General features: G+C 41.3%; 2 protein-coding genes across 3 annotated transcripts in view; both read left to right on the top strand.

Annotated features, from left to right (window-relative positions):
- The window catches only part of LOC124038288 (regulator of G-protein signaling 7-like), a 128,682-nt gene extending 122,469 nt beyond the window's left edge, over positions 1–6,213 (top strand). For both annotated transcript variants that reach the window (XM_046353957.1, XM_046353956.1), the window contains 4 exons: positions 1,200–1,386; positions 1,570–1,659; positions 5,080–5,116; positions 5,531–6,213. In XM_046353957.1, the coding sequence (XP_046209913.1) occupies positions 1,200–1,386; positions 1,570–1,659; positions 5,080–5,100 (298 nt within the window). In that variant the 3' untranslated portion in view covers positions 5,101–5,116; positions 5,531–6,213. The remainder of the gene's footprint in view (positions 1–1,199; positions 1,387–1,569; positions 1,660–5,079; positions 5,117–5,530) is intronic.
- Positions 6,214–7,233: 1,020 nt separating this feature from the next.
- LOC124037243 (gremlin-2-like) lies at positions 7,234–18,683 on the top strand. Its single transcript, XM_046351923.1, has 2 exons — positions 7,234–7,745; positions 17,243–18,683. The coding sequence occupies exon 2, from the start codon at positions 17,244–17,246 to the stop codon at positions 17,796–17,798; it is 555 nt and encodes a 184-aa protein (XP_046207879.1). The 5' UTR covers positions 7,234–7,745; position 17,243; the 3' UTR covers positions 17,799–18,683.
- The last annotated feature ends 1,140 nt before the right edge of the window (positions 18,684–19,823 follow it).

Genomic DNA, 19,823 nt, shown 5'->3' with positions numbered 1-19,823 from the left:
TTAAGTTCTGCCCTCAAATGTTCCATAGGATTGAGGTCAGGGCTTTGTGATGGCCACTCCAATACCTTGACTTTGTTGTCCTTAAGGCATTTTGCCACAACTTTGGAAGTATGCTTGGGGTCATTGTACATTTGGAAGACCCATTTGCGACCAAGCTTTAACTTCCTGACTGATGTCTTGAGATGTTACATCTACAGGTAAACCTCCAAATGACTGAAAGTATGTCAATTAGCCTTTCAGAAGCTTCTAAAGCCATGACATTATTTTCTGGAATTTTCCAAGCTGGTTAAAGGCACAGTCAATTTAGTGTATGTAACTTCTGACCCACTGGAATTGTGATACAGTGAATTATAAGTGAAATAATCTGTCTGTAATCAATTGTTGGAACATTTATTGTGTCATGCACAAAGTACATGTCCTAACCGACTTGCCAAATCTATAGTTTGTTAACAAGAAATGTGTGGAGTGGTTGAAGGACGAGTTTTAATGACTCCAACCTAAGTGTATGTACAGTATATTTCCGACTTCAACTGTATGTCTGTTACTTGAACTCTGTGAAGCATTTATTTGGGCAGCAATTTCTGAGGCTGGTAACTCTATTTAACTTATCCTCTGCAGCAGAGGTAACTCTGGGTTGTCCTTTCCTGTGGCGGTCATGTGAGCCAGTTTCATCATAATGCTTGATGGTTTTTGCAACTGCAGTTGAAGAAACTTTCAAAGTTCTTGAAATTTTCCAGATTGACTGACCATGTCTTAAAGTAACGATGTGCTGTTGTTCCTCTTTGCTTGTTTGAGCTGTTCTTGCCATAATATGGACTTAGTCTTTTACCAAATAGGGATATCTTCTGTATACCACTCCTACCTTGTCGCAAACCAACTGATTGGCTCAAACGCATTAACATGGAAAGAAATTCCACAAATGATCTTTTAACGAGACATATCTGTTAATTGAAATGCATTCCAGGTGAGTACCTCATGATGCTGGTTGAGAGAATGCCAAGAGTGTACACAGCTGTCATCAAGTCATACTACATGATTTCATGTGTGTTATTTCATGGTTTTGATGTCTTCACTATTATTCTACAATGTAGAAAATAGTAAAAATAAAGAAAAACCCTTGTCCAAACTTTTGACTGGTACTGTATATCAATTCTATATAATTTATTTTACACACACACTCCCTGTGTTGTGTCTTGCAGGTTCTGGCTAGCGGTCCAGGAGGTGAAGAAGAGGCCAATCCGGGAGGTCCCGACCCGGGTTCAGGAGATCTGGCAGGAGTTCCTGGCCTCTGGAGCTCCCAGTGCCATCAATGTTGATTCTAAGAGCTACGACAAGACCACCCAGAATGTCAAGGACCCTGGACGCTATGCCTTTGAAGACGCACAGGTAACGCTATAATAATATGTCTGTGAACTTTACATAGGCAAGTTACTGACTTTTGTATCAGCTGGATAAGCTACTATACTGTTCAGTACATTCTTCAGAACATAAAGTATTCTGGAACGGTGAATCTTATCAAGGGTTCTTACTATGTGACCTGTGGTTGAACCATTTCCTTGTGGTTGACAGGATCACATCTTCAAGCTGATGAAGAGTGACTCCTATAGCCGCTTCATCCGTTCCAGTGCCTATCAGGAGCTGTTACAGGCCAAGAAGAAGGTAAGATCTTCAAAGCCTTAATGATTCATTTAAACAATACTATTCTAAGTTAGACACTTCTGATGTAACGGAACCAGCAATGATATACTGTCTACAATTGAAAACCAAAACGAACTAGGTCGGCCCTTTACAAAAACAGAAAACGTTTTATAGGGAGTTTAAGGATTTGCTTATTCCTCTCTTGATGGATGTTCTAAATGTATCTGCTGATACGCAGAGCCTTCCGGACTCCTTTTCCACGGCTATTATAAAAGTTATACATAAAAAAATGAAGATCCTCTACAATGCTCTTCCTATAGGCCGATAAGGTTCCTCAATGCCAACTATAAATTGATTTATAAGGTGTTGGCTAACAGATTAGGACAATATTTGCCAAACCTGATCCTCTACCAATCATTTGTGCTGGTTATTCAACGTAATTCACAGTGTGAGGAGTGATCATAGTATAACAGTATCTCTAGACGCTGAAAAGGCCTTCGATAGGCTAGAGTGGCCATACCTATTATGGCCATACCTATTCAAGGTCCTTGGTAAATTTAACTTTCGTTTGTCAACTGGATTATGACTTTATACCATAAACCGCAAGCTAAGATCACCACTAATGGCATGATGTCAGCCACATTCCCACTCTTTAGAGGTAGTAGACAGGGCTGTTCCCTTTCCCCACTCCTTTTTGTGCTAGCCACAGAACCCCCCGCAGAGGCCATAAGAACGGATCCTGGCCTAAAGGGCTTTCAGGTAGGCCAGATAATGCACAAGGTCTCATTGTTCTTAGACAACATTATTTTGTTCCTCCCTGACCTGACCGGATCCATCTCAAAACTACAAAAGCTTTTGGGTACATACAGCTCTAAGTCAGGTTACAAAGTCAACAGCTTTGACCATAGCATCTATGAGAAAACAGGTCCCTTCAGATGGTCGCCCCAGTGGTTCAAATATCTAGGAATCACAGTTGATAATTACTTAAGAAATTTGTACAAGCTTAACTACTGTCTTGGGTCAGAAGGTGGTGGATGACTTGAATAGATGGATAGATCTGCCTCTTACATTATTTGGGAGAATCAGCTAAATTAAGATGAACGTTCTGCCTAAGATGAGGAATAACTCCAACATCAAATGTACAGAAATCGCCCTGTCACTGCAAGAAAATATGTCGCATTGACATGGAAGGAAATCAGATTCCCCTCTCCCAATTACAAGATGGCTCTCTGAAATGAATAAGAAGATTCCTATGGAGAAGATTACCTATGCTTTAAGAAATAAATTCAACAACTAAAAATATGACAACCCTTCCTGGACTATATGGAAACTTCCATTGGGGTTGGTGGATGTGAGCTTGTAGATCGATGTAGCTATTGTCTCTTTGTAATTTACTGTTTGTATTGCTTTGTGAATATGTTGGTCTCTCTTGTCGCTTGTCATATTTAGTCATTATTAGTATTATTACTATTCTAATTTAATTTTGTAATCTGTCATTGTTTTAATTTATTTTTTATTTTGGGGGCTGGGAAGGATTGAATTAACTTTGGTTGTAGTACTTATTACTCTTGCTGTATTGTAATGTTCTGTTGTTGAATAATTGAATAATTGAACCCCCCGCCCCCCCAAATAAAAATAATAATGATGATGCTCAAATTGAAAATCATGAAACTAAATAATGAGGATTTCTATCAGCCTAATGAAGGTATAAATGATATCTCACATTCCAGTGTATAATGGCGGGAGCTGCTTGTGGATTTGACAGCTCTAAAGCAGTTCCACCTCCAACACCATCGAAACATCAGATGTCGGCTAAAGCGGATCTAATTGAATCCGGCCCTAAGAATCCGGCCCTAAGAGATTTGTTCCTTTTGAACTGAATTATTGTGTTTAATTTGAGAAAAGTGCCTATATATTTCATGATTAACTGATTGATAAGACATTTAATAATGAAAACAATAATTTTGCAACAATGGTAGTTAGACATTCACCATTACATTTCAAGAGCTAGATGCAATAAGAGCACAAAGTACACTACCGTACAAAAGTTTGGGGTCACTTAGAAATGTCCTTGTTTTTGAAAGAAAAGCACATTTCCTGCCCATTAAAATAACATCAAATTGATCAGAATAACAGTGTAGACATTGTTAATATTGTAAATGACTATTGTAGCTGGAAACGGAAGATTTTTTATGGAATATCTACGTAGGCGTACAGAGGCCCATTTTCAGCAACCATCATTCCTGTCTTCCAATTCTGATTAGCGCTAGTTTGTGCTGTTCTGTGAAGGGAGTAGTACACAGCGTTGTACGAGATCTTCAGGTTCCTGGCAATAGCCTTAATTTCTCAGAACAAGAATAGACTGACAAGCTTCAGAAGAAAGGTCTTTGTTTTGAGCCTGTAGTCGAACCCACAAATCCTGATGCTACAGATACTCAACTAGTCTAAAGAAGGACAGTTTTATTGCTTCTTTAATCAGAACAACAGTTCTGGTGCTAACATATTTGCAAAAGGCTTTTCTAATGATCAATTAGCCTTTTAAAATGATAAACTTGGATTAGCTAACACAACATGCCACTGGAACACAGGAGTGATGGTTTCCGATAATGGGCCTCTGTACGCCTATGTAAATATTCCATTAAAAATCAGCCGTTTTCAGCTACAATAGTCATTTACAACATTAACAACTGTATTTTTTGATCAATTTGATGATAGTTTAATGGACAAGATACATGCTTTTCTTTCAAAAAACAAGGACATTTCTAAGTGACCCCAAACTTTTGAACGTCAGTGTATATTTGGACATGACCTATTAATATTGTTTTTTATACAGTAGACGGGTTGGCTGTAAATGTCACGAAATTTATGCATGTGCATCGCTGTGGCCGGAAGGCGTGCATTGATATGATTCTGAACCGTCAGATAGCTAGCAACAATTACAAGAAGCTGCCATGTGGGGTATCTTAGGTAGCTCGTTTCAGCTCATGTCTTGTTATTGATATCATGTCTTGTTTTAAGGTGTTTTGACTGATGTCATGTCTATGCTAATATGGCAGAAATTCGGAAGCTAACAACTATAACGATGTATTTCAGAGACAAAAGTGCTCATTGTGCAAGAAAGTGCTCATTTGGAGATTAAACATAGTTTACATATTGTCAACAGTCTAAACCAACCCCGTCTGTTTTGCCCCATAGTTGCACAAATGTCAGTTTTGTGGAGAACAACCAACCCGTCTAGTCTTGTGAAGTCATGTTTTATTAATGTAGGATGCTACAAAATGCTGCATTTGATGAGTTAACTCTTCTGAGAGTTAGATGAGTCAGCTGAGCTGATTCAGGACAGAGGCATGTGACCTCTCCTGCATGTCTCACATTTTGGCCTCTGAAACCAACCTGCCAAAATGTCCTTCCTCATTCTGTGTTCTCTCCTTGTCCCCACAGAAAAGTAAGAACTTGTTTTGAAGGATTTTGCTTCCAGGTAACAATGCCAAAGCTCTGTGCCGAGTGTTACAGTAAATTGCATGTGGTTGCTCACCTCACTTACTGTCATCCTGTGTTTTCCCTCACATTAGTGAATTAATAAAGCTCTTGATAGCTCTGTATTAATTTAATTAACTTTCTCAGATTCAGGAACCTACAGCATGTCTGACATCACATAACACAGTATGATGCCATATCAAGTTGTACACTTGATGCCCATAGGATGTCAGTATAACCCAGACATTCCCTCACACACACTTCCACATTCCAAACTGGTAGAACTCTTACACCCTCTGCTGACATACAGTATGACTTTTTCACACGCTAAGATTACAGGATGGTGTCAGGATGGATATATGATTACATTTTCTACTGTATCTTCTCAATCCCTATCCTCTTCTTCTTCTGACAGGGGAAACCCCTTACGTCAAAGAGGCTGACCAGTCTTGTGCCATCATGCTAAAACATAGCCACTCTCGGATATAGAGGAGGACCATATCATTTCTACGTCATCGCCGTTTGCTTTCCACTCAGACGATGAGCGGGACAGTACATCAGATGTTGCATGTCCAAGGAGAAGACTTGTTATTCCTTTTACCTGATCTATGTCTACTATTGGAAAGGAGAGGCATTTGGAGACTATACAAATATTGGGGCTGGATAATGCCTTTCCAGAAAGTCCGTGTCCAGTTACTTACACCATATCTGATGGACACGTATGTCCCTCTCCAGCTGAGCTAATAATGTCAGAAATAAAATAAAAAATGAAGGAAACGTGAGCTTAACAGTAAAATCTTTTCAAAATATCATCACTATACAGTACTCGATCTGTAATCACAGATACTTTGGTCACGCTAAGGGAAGTGTTGTGCGGTATGCATAAATGTAAATTGTTATGTTCATTTTGCATTGATTTTATTGCACTACAATAATTAGCACAGTTTTCATTACACCTGTAAAGTCACATTTGAGCTGTAAGAAAAGGTGTTTTCTGTCTTATGTAAAACGTAAGTCTTTGTTACTCTCTCCTGCATTTATTTTTATACCATATTTAAAGACACTTAAAAATGTATTAAAGTTGTCCCTTTATCTGTTTTCTCTGTCCTGGTAATGAATCAATACATTTTGTACTGGCCAGCAAAGAGTAGATGGACATACTGATCTGGGGTCATTGTAATAACTCATTATTAATCTCTCTCTGCTGAGGGGACAGACTGTCATCTGCAGTTTTAGTTTTTACAGCTAGATGGTGGTAGATTTAACAGAGCAGTAGCTCGTTTTCTATTATTTTACTGTAACTTAAGGGAATACGTTTTATGTTTACAACAAATTATGCTTTGCTTGATTTTGTTCAAATGTGTTATTTGTCAAAACATGTGGACATTTCCTATACTGTACAAAAAACAAGGCTTCATTCTAATACAATATTCAAAGTTTCACAAACCATAACCTTTAGGCCACTCAGTATATTTAACCAATGAGAAACCATGACTAAACACATTAGTCAAAGTATGGACAAAGACTGAGGCCTGAATTCTGCTGCTTGTAGTGTCGTGCCATTCTCTACTGGTATGATGAAATGATGAAATAGTTATTGTTTGGCGAGTCTGACGCTTTTTTTTGATGTAGATGTTTCAGATCTTTGATGGTGAATGACAGACAGTGTTTTTTGTCTTAGTTCCAGTGGTCAGAAATCAGAACCACACACATAATTGTCTTACTACTGTATGCCTAAACCAAAGGAATGGGGATGGCAATTTCAAAGGGTCCTGTCGACTTATGGAGTCGACGCAGGAGTAAGACTGATTTATGTGATTTTACACACCCAAAGAGACCTCTGTATTGAAGACTTTCCAGTGGCACTGGAACTCCCCTAATCATTGAACCCACCTCATGTTCAGGTGAGAAGAAAGGTGGATAGATGGAAAGAGAGAGAGATGAGTATGAAAGTGAGCTAGAGACGAAGGGTAAGCCAGGGAGGAAATTGCGTGAAGGGGAAATGGTGGGAGAGCAAGAGGGATTTGGGGTATCAGACTAAGAGAGGGAGTAATAGAGGAAAGAAGGGAACCGGGAGGGAGAGAGCAAAAGACTGACGGGATTTCAAGACTGGAGAGTCAGCAGTGAGTATGTTTGTGGAAAGAGGAGGGGGGATAAGTATTGAGAAAAAGAGGTAGGGAAGGGAGAGAGGTGAGGCTTGGTTTGATTCATGTTGTGATCAGAGCCAATAGAAAGCCCCCGTCTATGTCTAGGAGGAAGCAGAAGTGAGAGTCCAAACCCAGCAGGAGACATACAGAGACGCACAGACCTGCAGACACAGAACTAGGATACACAGAATTCGAAGAAAGATTACAGAGAAAGGTTAAGAGATAATTACATGTATTATTAGATAATATATATTTGAGATGGATATGAGATAGACATGGATTATTAATAAACTCAAAAATACAGACTCAGTGGAGAGAAACAGGACCACAGACCTTGGGACACGCAACTGACAATCCACCTCAGCAACCACTGCTGTTCCCATGGAAACCAATACCAGGATTCACTCTCCAGGACTGGTAAGGGTGGACAGCTACCCCTAACGGAGACAGGATCACCCCACTGTCCCGGGACACTGGCAAGAGGTACAGTCACTGTCTTTCTCCTTCAGGACATGCAGTGGTCCTTGGTGGCTGGTCAGTTATTCAGGCTGGAGAGAGACAAGTATAGAGGGTGGGATTCAATCATAGGAATCATTTTCCTGAATGTTAATGGATGTGAGAGCCGTCTGTGAGTTAATGGGTGTGTGGGTGATTGCTGATTTGGCTAATGAATAAAAGACCTTTAGTAAGCAATGATTTGGTGTGGGTAGGTGCGAGAGGTATGGTAGCATTAAGGTGAGAATGTAACTTTGTGTTAAAGTGTAAATCCATCAGTGTGCATGTGTCTATTAGAGAGAGTGCGAATATGTGAGAGATGAATTATGTGTGTGACATGAGTGAATGTTGTGTGAGTAGCGAGCATGGCTTCTGATCTGACTCACCTCTCTGGTTACTACTCCACCTAGCGTCACAGACTCTGATTTCCATGTGGCTCAGTTGGTAGAGCATGGTGCTTGCAATGCTAGGATTGAGGGTTCAATTCCCATGGGGGACCAGTGTGAAAATGTATCCACTCACTACTGTAAGTTGTTCTGGATAAGAGTGTCTGCTAAATCACTGAAATGTCAATTCCAAAGAGGATTTTTAGGCAGGACACACATCTTTGTCCTGATATAAACCCTTCCCACACCCTTATTATATCCAATTTAATCCAACAAGCTCTTTGTTAATTAAGCAATAAGGCACAAGAGGCAGTGCTGTATCATGAATACAGTCACAGGTAAATGGTGATGTTCGGCCCGATATTCATGATACAGCACTGCCTCTTGTAACTTATTGCTTAATTCATTCATGATACAGCACTGCCTCTTGTAACTTATTGCTTAATTCATTCATGATGCAGCACTGCCTCTTGTAACTTATTGCTTAATTCATTCATGATACAGCACTGCCTCTTGTGCCTTATTGCTTAATTCATTCATGATGCAGCACTGCCTCTTGTGCCTTATTGCTTAATTCATTCATGATACAGCACTGCCTCTCGTGCATTATTGCTTAATTCATTCCATGATGCAGCACTGCCTCTTGTGCCTTAATGCTTAATTCATTCATGATGCAGCACTGCCTCTTGTGCCTTATTGCTTAATTCATTCATGATACAGCACTGCCTCTCGTGCATTATTGCTTAATTCATTCCATGATGCAGCACTGCCTCTTGTGCCTTAATGCTTAATTAATTCATGATACAGCACTGCCTCTTGTGCCTTATTGCTTAATTCATTCATGATGCAGCACTGCCTCTTGTAACTTATTGCTTAATTCATTCATGATGCAGCACTGCCTCTTGTGCCTTATTGCTTAATTCATTCATGATGCAGCACTGCCTCTTGTGCCTTATTGCTTAATTCATTCATGATGCAGCACTGCCTCTTGTGCCTTATTGCTTAATTCATTTATGATGCAGCACTGCCTCTCGTGCCTTATTGCTTAATTAATTCATGATGCAGCACTGCCTCTCGTGTCTTATTGCTTAATTCATTTATGATGCAGCACTGCCTCTTGTGCCTTATTGCTTAATTCATTTATGATGCAGCACTGCCTCTCGTGCCTTATTGCTTAATTAATTCATGATGCAGCACTGCCTCTTGTGCCTTATTGCTTAATTCATTCATGATACAGCACTACCTCTTGTGCCTTATTGCTTAATTCATTCATGATACAGCACTGCCTCTTGTGCCTTATTGCTTAATTCATTTATGATACAGCACTGCCTCTTGTGCCTTATTGCTTAATTCATTCATGATACAGCACTGCCTCTTGTGCCTTATTGCTTAATTCATTCATGATACAGCACTGCCTCTTGTGCCTTATTGCTTAATTCATTTATGATGCAGCACTGCCTCTCGTGCCTTATTGCTTAATTAATTCATGATGCAGCACTGCCTCTTGTGCCTTATTGCTTAATTCATTCATGATGCAGCACTGCCTCTTGTAACTTATTGCTTAATTCATTCATGATGCAGCACTGCCTCTTGTGACTTATTGCTTAATTAATTCATGATGCAGCACTGCCTCTTGTAACTTATTGCTTAATTCATTCATGATGCAGCACTGCCTCTTGTAACTTATTGCTTAATTCATTCATGATACAGCACTGCCTCTTGTAACTTATTGCTTAACTCATTCATGATGCAGCACTGCCTCTTGTAACTTTTTGCTTAATTCATTCATGATACAGCACTGCCTCTTGTGACTTATTGCTTAATTCATTCATGATGCAGCACTGCCTCTTGTAACTTATTGCCTTATTGCTTAATTCATTCCATGATGCAGCATGATGCTTAATTCATTCATGATACAGCACTGCCTCATTTGTAACTGCCTCTTGTGCCTTATTGCTTAATTCATTCATGATACAGCACTGCCTCTTGTGCCTTATTGCTTAATTCATTCATGATACAGCACTGCCTCTTGTGCCTTATTGCTTAATTCATTCATGATACAGCACTGCCTCTTGTGCCTTATTGCTTAATTCATTCATGATACAGCACTGCCTCTTGTGCCTTATTGCTTAATTCATTCATGATACAGCACTGCCTTTCGTGCCTTATTGCTTAATTCATTCCATGATGCAGCACTGCCTCTTGTGCCTTAATGCTTAATTCATTCATGATACAGCACTGCCTCTTGTGCCTTATTGCTTAATTCATTCATGATACAGCACTGCCTCTTGTGCCTTATTGCTTAATTCATTCATGATACAGCACTGCCCGTCTTATTGCTTAATTCATTCCATGATGCAGCACTGCCTCTTGTGCCTTAATGCTTAATTCATTCATGATACAGCACTGCCTCTTGTGCCTTATTGCTTAATTCATTCATGATACAGCACTGCCTCTTGTGCCTTATTGCTTAATTCATTCATGATACAGCACTGCCTTTCGTGCCTTATTGCTTAATTCATTCATGATGCATTCACATGATGCAGCCTCTTGTGCCTTATTGCTTAATTCATTCATGATACAGCACTGCCTTTCGTGCCTTTAATGCTTAATTCATTCATGATGCAGCACTGCCTCTTGTGCCTTATTGCTTAATTCATTCATGATACAGCACTGCCTCTTGTGCCTTATTGCTTAATTCATTCATGATACAGCACTGCCTCTTGTGCCTTATTGCTTAATTCATTCATGATACAGCACTGCCTTTCGTGCCTTATTGCTTAATTCATTCATGATGCAGCACTTAATTCATTCCATGATGCAGCACTGCCTCTTGTGCCTTAATGCTTAATTCATTCATGATACAGCACTGCCTCTTGTGCCTTATTGCTTAATTCATTCATGATGCAGCACTGCCTCTTGTGCCTTATTGCTTAATTCATTCATGATACAGCACTGCCATGATGCAGCACTTCTTGTGCCTTATTGCTTAATTCATTCATGATGCCATGATGCAGCACATGATACAGCACTGCCTTGTGCCTTAATGCTTAATTCATTCATGATACAGCACTGCCTCTTGTGCCTTATTTATTTGATAATACTGTTACCGACAAATACAAATAACAATTAATTACATATTTTCATTAAAACATAATTTTGATAAGTAAATTCATATACTTTCATTCTTCCACGAGAAGATATAGTCCAGACGAAAATCTGGTTGTTAGTTATTTTGGTCATGTTGCTACAAATTATTTTTGCATAGTTGCTATGCAAAAGGACTGGTCATCAGCTCTAAACAAAATGTTTGCTGTGCAGGCTGGATAACGTTATTGTCATGTTTTAGCTAGCAAGCCAACTTCACCTAACTCAGTCACGTCAAACATTGAACCTGGAGTGACAGTACACATTGACGTTAGCTGTATATTTTGTTTGTTTGAGCTTTTTTTCTATTGGCATTTACTTGGATATGTCCATGATAATGACATTGATGCGTGATTTCACCTGGTTCATAAGAAGTTGTCTCATCGAGTCTGGGCAGTGTTTACTCTATGTATTGTAGCTACAGTGATAGAAATTCCAAAGAGTAACATTGTTTCTGAGGTTGGACAGGCAGACAGCAAGTCTTACATTAACCCCGCTCTACCAAACTAAATGCTAGGCTGGAAGCAAGGTGAAATAATGTGGGAGTAGTGATAAATACAAGAAATGATTTGGATGGCAACGTGAACATGATATTCTTATGGAGGCGCAGTGATCATTTTCAGATGGAACTGTTAGCAGCCATAGTGTGACTGTGACTTCCAATACAGCACGGCTGGGGAACGCTGCTTGTCCAATCAGTATCCAGGATCCAAACAACCAGATTTAAAATGCATATTAAATATACATTTCCAAACATACTCTCTGTTTGTAAAATTTAAACAATGCCTTGCCTTGTTGGAGTAGAGCAATTGATTCTCACTGAATCTCCCAAGTTTAATTTATTGAAATACCACCTTCTCTGGACTTGTAATCGGTATATTTTTTAACACTGTTTTTCTCACTTGCAGTGGGATCTGCTTAGGGGAGGATGGCTCATAATAATGTCTGGAATGGAGCAAATGAAATGGCATCAAAACATGTTTGAGATGTATTTGATCTATTCCATCTATTCCGCTCCAGTCATTACCACGAGCCCATCCTCCCCAATTAAGGTGCCACCAACCTCCTGTGCTCACTTGACAGATTGAAGTTATCCAAACAGACACTGGTAGGGACTGTACAGGCCTGTCGTTGTGTGTTCAGCTCCAATTTAGGGTTGGTTATGTTATGCCGTGATTAACTCCCTCTAGGTGGGGAACACCCTTTTGATATTGTAGCGATCCTTGCTATATGAGCCACAATACAATTCCCACAATGTGGGTTAAACCCTATCGGTGCAATGCCTCTGGTGGTTTGTCTTTCATGCCAGTGACGCAGGTTCACTTCTCTGCCATGCTGTTCGCTACAATATGTTGTTCTCATTCTGTGGGTACTGTACAGAGCAGGGTAAACATCTCCACCAATGCTGAGGGCGATGGAGTCCAAACTGCCTCTCCTAACTGTAATAGACCAGCATAGCATCTCTCAGCTGGTAGAAATTATGAAGATGGATTGTGGTGACAAATGGCTGTCCAAACAGCTCAGGGTCCCCTCATGGCATGTTGGCATTTGACACATTCACCCAAAGTTCTTCAAAATGGACGTTTTCAATTTTAATGAGCCGGAAGAGGCCAGTTTTGGGAAATACAAGCCACAAATTGAGATAATGACATGCTTGCACCTAATGTAATTGCTTTCATGTAAAAACACAGAGTTTTGTTTTCTGTGTGTGAGCTTTGGCCTGTTGAATTGAATACAATAATTGACGTGAGTTATCTGTCTATGAAACTTCCTGGCGCACCTAGCTATAATTATAGTCTGGCTCAGGCTTTGTTTTGGCCTGTCTCTTTGGGCCAGTTCTTGTCATTGGTAGCACTTTATTTCAGGGCCCATGTGTGAGGTACTGCTTTGAACTTATTGACGGAATAATTAGCGGATTGGATTATTGAAGGACCCTTGACCTGACATGGCTGATCTGCTCCAATAAAGGAACTGGATACTTTGGTGCAGACGGAATGTCCATCCAAGTGTTGCTGCCCACTGGAGTCAGTAAAGCTCAAGTTGCCATTGGCAATTCTTACTCTGGGAGATGGATATCCCTGTTTTGTTTTTGGAGTCCAGTATTTGTAGACCCGAGGACTGAGACTGTTCATTCAAGCATATAGACCCTAGTATTTGTAATTGTGCAATAATAGCATGGTCCAGTTTAGCTCTGTCTCACTGATAAAAACAAAAGCAATAGTCTCCCTCCGGCTCAGTCTCCATGATGATTAGTAAGAGAGAGAGAGAGAGAGAGAGTCAGGGGGTAGATGAGGGAGGCCTCAAGTACTAAAGTCAGGGCTAAAGAGTTTGTTTTGTTTTCCAACAGTCTCTCTGTACACTATCATTAACCCCCCTACTTCCACCCCAACTTCCAAACCACAATTTGTCTAGCTGGGAGAATGATGACGATAGCTGGCAGGGTCGGCTGTATCATACATAGGCAAAGTTTGGAAGTGGGAAGGGACTGAAGCCATGACTGTATAACATATGTAATCTGCTGTGTACACAGTGAGGATATCCCTCCAACCCCCAGGGCCTTATAACTCACCAGACCTGGGATAGTCTTATCTAATGAAGGGGATATGGAGAGACAACACCTTCCAGGACTGAATTCATACAATATGATCAGTATTCACTCAACATTTTTAGGGCAAATTGCATTTGTTTAACTGGTGAGTAAATGACAGAATTATGGATGGGGTTAAGACAATGAGATTGACACTGTGTGGTCGAGTGTGTATGTGTATGTAGGACGTTTGTCTTCATGCTAGAGTTTAGCCAGACTCAGTCGTGCGTAACATAAATATCTTACTGACATCAACGCATAAATTACGTTAAAAAACATTCTTCTCTGGATGACCCTGAAGAGGTGAGGTTCGACTTCCCTTGTCCTTCTCATGACCACCGTTATCCACAATACACCTTTCATTCAGTCTTCTCTAAACCTGCCACTACCATCCTGGTTCCTGGGTATACTGTAGCTAACGGAGGGTTCTTGTGTATAGTGTACCTAGACCTCAACCAGCCTCATGGTTCCTGTGTATAGTGTACCTAGACCTCCACCACCACCAGCCTCAAAGGTCCTAGCCCTCCACCAGCCTCATGGTTCCTCTGTATACTGTTCCATACTTAATTACTCTCTGGTCGAAGACCCAGTAGACCCAGAGGGGAATGGGCAAGGTATATGCAAATTGAATATTGTAGAATTTGCTATAGTTAGAAGTCTAGTGTAGTGTAGTGTTTTGACAGACTGTAGCATTTTTGCGGACATTAATGTAGTATTTACGACAGTGCTTTTTATTTACTATAGTATTCTACAGTGTACTACAACATTGTATAGTAAGTACTACACATGATCAAGGGATACTACAGTGTGTAGTATAGTATTCTACAGTACATGTTTCTATAGTAAGCACTCTAGTATTCTACCGTGAACTATAGTATTATTTAATGTGGGACAGCAGCATAACATTTTATTACCACTTGATTTAGCCTACATCATCATCAATATTCAGTCTGATTGGCTGATACACACAGCTGAGAGAGGTAGAAAAACAGAGGAATATCACAATTAGTAAAATAAATTGAGCTAGCTAACTAGCAGATTTACATACAACATCATTTCTCGGATGATAGCACACCCTCTTTTCCCAATGTCAATCATTTCTTCAGGAGGCACTCTCACTAGCTTGCTTACAATTTGTGATGATGAGTGAGAATTTCAAGATATAATTTCAAGATATGATGTTATGAATTTCAAGATATGAATTTCCTGATACTGTACCTAGCCCTCCACCAGCCTCATGGTTCCTGTGTATAGTGTACCTAGCCCTCCACCAGCCTCATGGTTCCGGGGTATACTGTACCTAGCCCTCCACCAGCCTCATGGTTCCTGGGTATACTGTACCTAGCCCTCCACCAGTCTCATGGTTCCTGGGTATACTGTACCTAGCCCTCCACCAGCCTCATGGTTCCTGGGTATACTGTACCTAGCCCTCCACCAGTCTAATGGTTCCTGGGTATACTGTACCTAGCCCTCCACCAGTCATGGTTCCTGGGTATACTGTACCTAGCCCTTCACCAGCCTCATGGTTCCTGGGTATACTGTACCTAGCCCTCCACCAGTCTCATGGTTCCTGGGTATACTGTACCTAGCCCTCTACCAGCCTCATGGTTCCTGGGTATACTGTACCTAGCCCTCCACCAGTCTCATGGTTCCTGGGTATACTGTACCTAGCCCTCCACCAGCCTCATGGTTCCTGGGTATACTGTACCTAGCCCTCCACCAGTCTAATGGTTCCTGGGTATACTGTACCTAGCCCTCCACCAGTCTCATGGTTCCTGGGTATACTGTACCTAGCCCTCCACCAGCCTCATGGTTCCTGGGTATACTGTACCTAGCCCTCCACCAGTCTCATGGTTCCTGGGTATACTGTACCTAGCCCTCCACCAGTCTCATGGTTCCCGGGTATACTGTACCTAGCCCTCCACCAGTCTCATGGTTCCTGGATATACTGTACCTAGCCCTCCACCAGCCTCATGGTTCCTGGGTATACTGTACCTAGCCCTCCACCAGTCTCATGGTTCCTGGGTATACTGTACCTAGCCCTCCATCAGCCTCATGTTTCCTGGGTATACTGTACCTAGCCCTCCACCAGCCTCATGTTTCCTGGGTATACCGTACCTAGCCCTCCACCAGCCTCATGGTTCCTGGGTATACTGTTCCATACTTAATACTCTCTGGTCAAAGACCCAGTAGACCCAGCTGCTCAATAGATTACTGTGAACATTAGAACAGTTTCATTGAGACTGAGAGAGCTTAACAGGGTAGAGCGCCATGACCCAGGGTCAAGAGCAGAAACTAAACAGAGACAGAAACCCAAAGTGGATTATGATAAAGTCATTGTCCCCCGTCAAAATGTATGCAAGTCCAGGAAATGGATAAGGGATGTAAAAGTCTTATAGGGAATAGGAACGGCCAATTACCTTGGGGCGTTTTGGTCCACATTCAGAATTGTTACTTTATACTATCTATGCAATTCAAGAACAACATCTGTTGCAAAGATTCTTGAGTGATTGACAAATTGTACTGGCATTAACACTGACAGTTATGTACAGATACGTACATACCAGTAATCCTCAGAGTCCCAACAAATATATTCAACTTATTAAAGCATACTTTTCTCAACACAAATCAGAAAGTCAAATTCTAGAGAACGTTTCAGATGACATTGTGAATTGTGTGTGTGGTTGTGTATGTATGTTTTTGTGTGTGTGTATATGTATGTCTGTGTGTGTTTTTACGGGGGGGAGGTTTCATCTCAGTCTCACATCTGTCAATCGGCAGTGTGGAGAGAGACAGAGACTTGCTAGGTCACTCTCAGTTCATTCTGCTCTATAGGGCTTGGTCACAGAGTGGGGATCTGGACCCACAGTGTAATGTTTCACTCCCCTAATAGCATTACGATTGGCCTGCTAATGCATGTTTACATATCTGGGGCATAGTTTATAACTAGAATAAGCATCGCTTAATTATTTCATTAATTACGCCTGATTATTTTATCCAGTGTTTATTTCTGGATAAAGTTCTGTAGCTGAGAAGAAAGCACATAGAAGTAATGACAAAGAGACATTGACAAATGGAGTTGCAGATGATAGATTGATCTCCTCAATGATGCCTGAAAGGCTAGACTGAAAAAGGCACGTTCACACACATACATAGGCTAAACACCAAAACATTCACACACTGACGGAGTGCTATTACACTGGAATAGCTCAAGGATTGATAGATACCTAGTAGACATAACCTCGCTACATTCTTAAACCAATAGATGCTGCTCACGGTAGATTCACTGCTTATACTGTGAAGGTACAAGGCTCAATCTTGGTTTAGTAGCATTGTTACTAATCTTTCTGTCTTCTCTTTCCCAGAATGTTTTGGAGAATCACGCTTCCAGTCCTACTGGCTGGGGTACTCTGCGTAGCCACAGAAACAAGGAAGCCCCGTCCCCAAGGCTCCATCCCCTCACCTTTCAAGACCAAAGGCAACCTGTCAGATCGTCAGCGCCTGTTGCCGCGGAAACCCGAAGTCCTTTCGTCAAGTCGGGAGGCCCTGGTGGTCACCGAGCGCCGGTACCTCCGACGTGACTGGTGCAAGACGCAACCCCTCCGCCAGACGGTGAGCGAGGAGGGCTGCCGAAGTCGTACGGTGGTCAACCGCTTTTGCTACGGCCAGTGTAACTCCTTCTACATCCCCCACCTCATGGGCCCCAGCTCAAATCGAGGCCCAGGGTCCAGCCGGAAAAACCACAACAAGGTCCAGGAGCCCTTCCAGTCCTGTTCCTTCTGCAGGCCACACCGCTTCACCCAGCTCACTGTTCAGCTGGACTGTCCGGGCCTGCAACCTACCTTTCGCCATCGCAAGGTACAGCGTGTCAAACAGTGTCGCTGTATGTCGGTGGACGTGACTGGCAACGGGAAACTGTGAGGAGTTCTTTGGAACCATACCATGACAGTCACCATGGATACAATAATGTGACAGTGAAAGTGAACATTAACATGAACATGAATAGCGTAGATATGACAGGGGACATGCTAGTACTTCTCCCTTATATTGGGTTATTCTGCATAATCACTTTGATTGGTCACACAAAATGAACCTGACAGGTACTGATAGTACAGAGCGACCCAGCTATAAGACCTTTGACAATATGGACAGCTATGGTGAAAACTAAAATGTGCAGATATAAATGGATGGATGCATAGCACAACACCAACTGAAGCACACACATGTTTCAGTTCAACAACTGGGTCCTTCAACTCTCTATAAGCTCATACAGGTTGTGATATTACCTTACCTAGGGCCATGGACTGATGGCCCCTTTCATCTGGCTGTTGGCTCTAGAAGGAACATACATATAAAACCACAAACACAAACAAGTTCTAGACTGAAAGTGGAGCTCTTAAGCTGGCTGTGTCATGTTTTACTGGGTTTACCTGGGGGAACTCTCCAGCCAGTAAGGCTACGGACTGAGAGAAAGCCCCCATAGCCTGTCTAAGTTTCTGCCTTTGGATTCAAGAGCCGCCTGTGAAATAACTCTGACAAACATCAAGCTAACCAGTAAAGAAATTATATTGTTATATTATGTATAACTGTGGTACTATATAAGTATATGTCAAAAGACAAGACACTATAAATATATATACAATCTATTTCATGTGAAACATCTGTGTGGTCTGAATGCAACCAATGTTGTGGCATTGAAGGATACGGTTGACTAACAATGGTTGATAAGAATAGGCTCAACAACTTTACATTTTATTTTTCATTTTCATTTATTTAACGAGGCAAGTCAGTTAAAAACAAATTCTTATTTACCAGAAGGCAAAAGGCCTCCTTTTGCTGGGGGCTGGGATTAAAAATTAAATACAAATATAGGACAAAACACACATCATGACAAGAGATGCACCACAACACTACATGAAGAGAGACCTAATACAACAACATAGCATGGCAGCAACCCATGAAAACACAAGATCACAACAACATGGTAGCAACACAACATGGAGGCAGCACAACATGGTAGAAGCACAAAACATGGTACAAACATTATTGAGCACAGACAACAGCACAAAGGGAAAGAAGAAGAGACAGCAATACATCACGCCAAGCAGTAAGAGTGTCCATGATTGAGTCTTTGAATGACGAGATGGAGATAAAAACGGTCCAGTTTGAGTGTTTTGTTGCAGCTCGTTCCAGTCGCTAGCTGCAGCCAATTGAAAAGAAGAGAAACTCAGGGATGTGTGTGCTTTGGTGGACCAAAGAAAGAATGTGATTGGCAGAATGGGTGTTGTCTGTGGAGGATGAAGGCTGCAGTAGGTATCTCAGATAGGGGGGAGTGAGGCCTAAGAGTGTTTTAGAAATAAGCATCAACCAGTGGGGCTTGCGACAGGTATACAGAGACGACCAGTTTACAGAGGAGTTTAGAGTGCAGTGATGTGTCCTATAAGGAGAGTGACAAATCTTTTGGCCGACTGGTAAAGAACATCTAGCTGCTTGAGAGCAGCCTTACCTGCCGATCTATAAATTATGTCTCCGTAATCTAGCATGGGTAGGATGGTCATCTGATTCAGGGATAGATTGGCAGCCATGGTGAAAGAGGAGCGATTACGATAGAGGAAACCAAGTCTAGATTTAACCTCAGCCTGCAGCTTTGATATGCTCTGAGAGAAGATCAGTGTACGGTCTAGCCATACTCCCAAGTACTTGTATGAAGTGACTACCTCAAGCTCTAAACCCTCACAGGTAGTAACCACACCGGTGGGAAGAGGGACATTCTTCTTATCAAACCACATGACCCTCATTTTGGAGGTGTTCAGAACATGATTAAGGGCAGAGAAAGCTTGAAAAGAAATGGAATGTTGCAAAGCACATGCATAATTCTAGAGGAAAACCTGGTTCAGTCTGCTTTCCACCAGATACTGGGAGATGAATTCACCTTTCAGCAGGACA

This window comes from Oncorhynchus gorbuscha, linkage group LG06 (genome assembly GCF_021184085.1).
Source record: "Oncorhynchus gorbuscha isolate QuinsamMale2020 ecotype Even-year linkage group LG06, OgorEven_v1.0, whole genome shotgun sequence".
In the NCBI taxonomy this organism is placed as follows: Eukaryota; Metazoa; Chordata; class Actinopteri; order Salmoniformes; family Salmonidae; genus Oncorhynchus; species Oncorhynchus gorbuscha.
The sequence above is the reverse complement of the archived record's forward strand: the minus strand, read 5'-3'. Positions and strand labels throughout refer to the sequence as shown.

Coding starts and splice junctions, on each gene's coding strand:
- LOC124037243 (XM_046351923.1), top strand. CDS start 17,244: ATGTTTTGGAGAATCACGCTTCCAGTCCTACTGGCTGGGGTACTCTGC.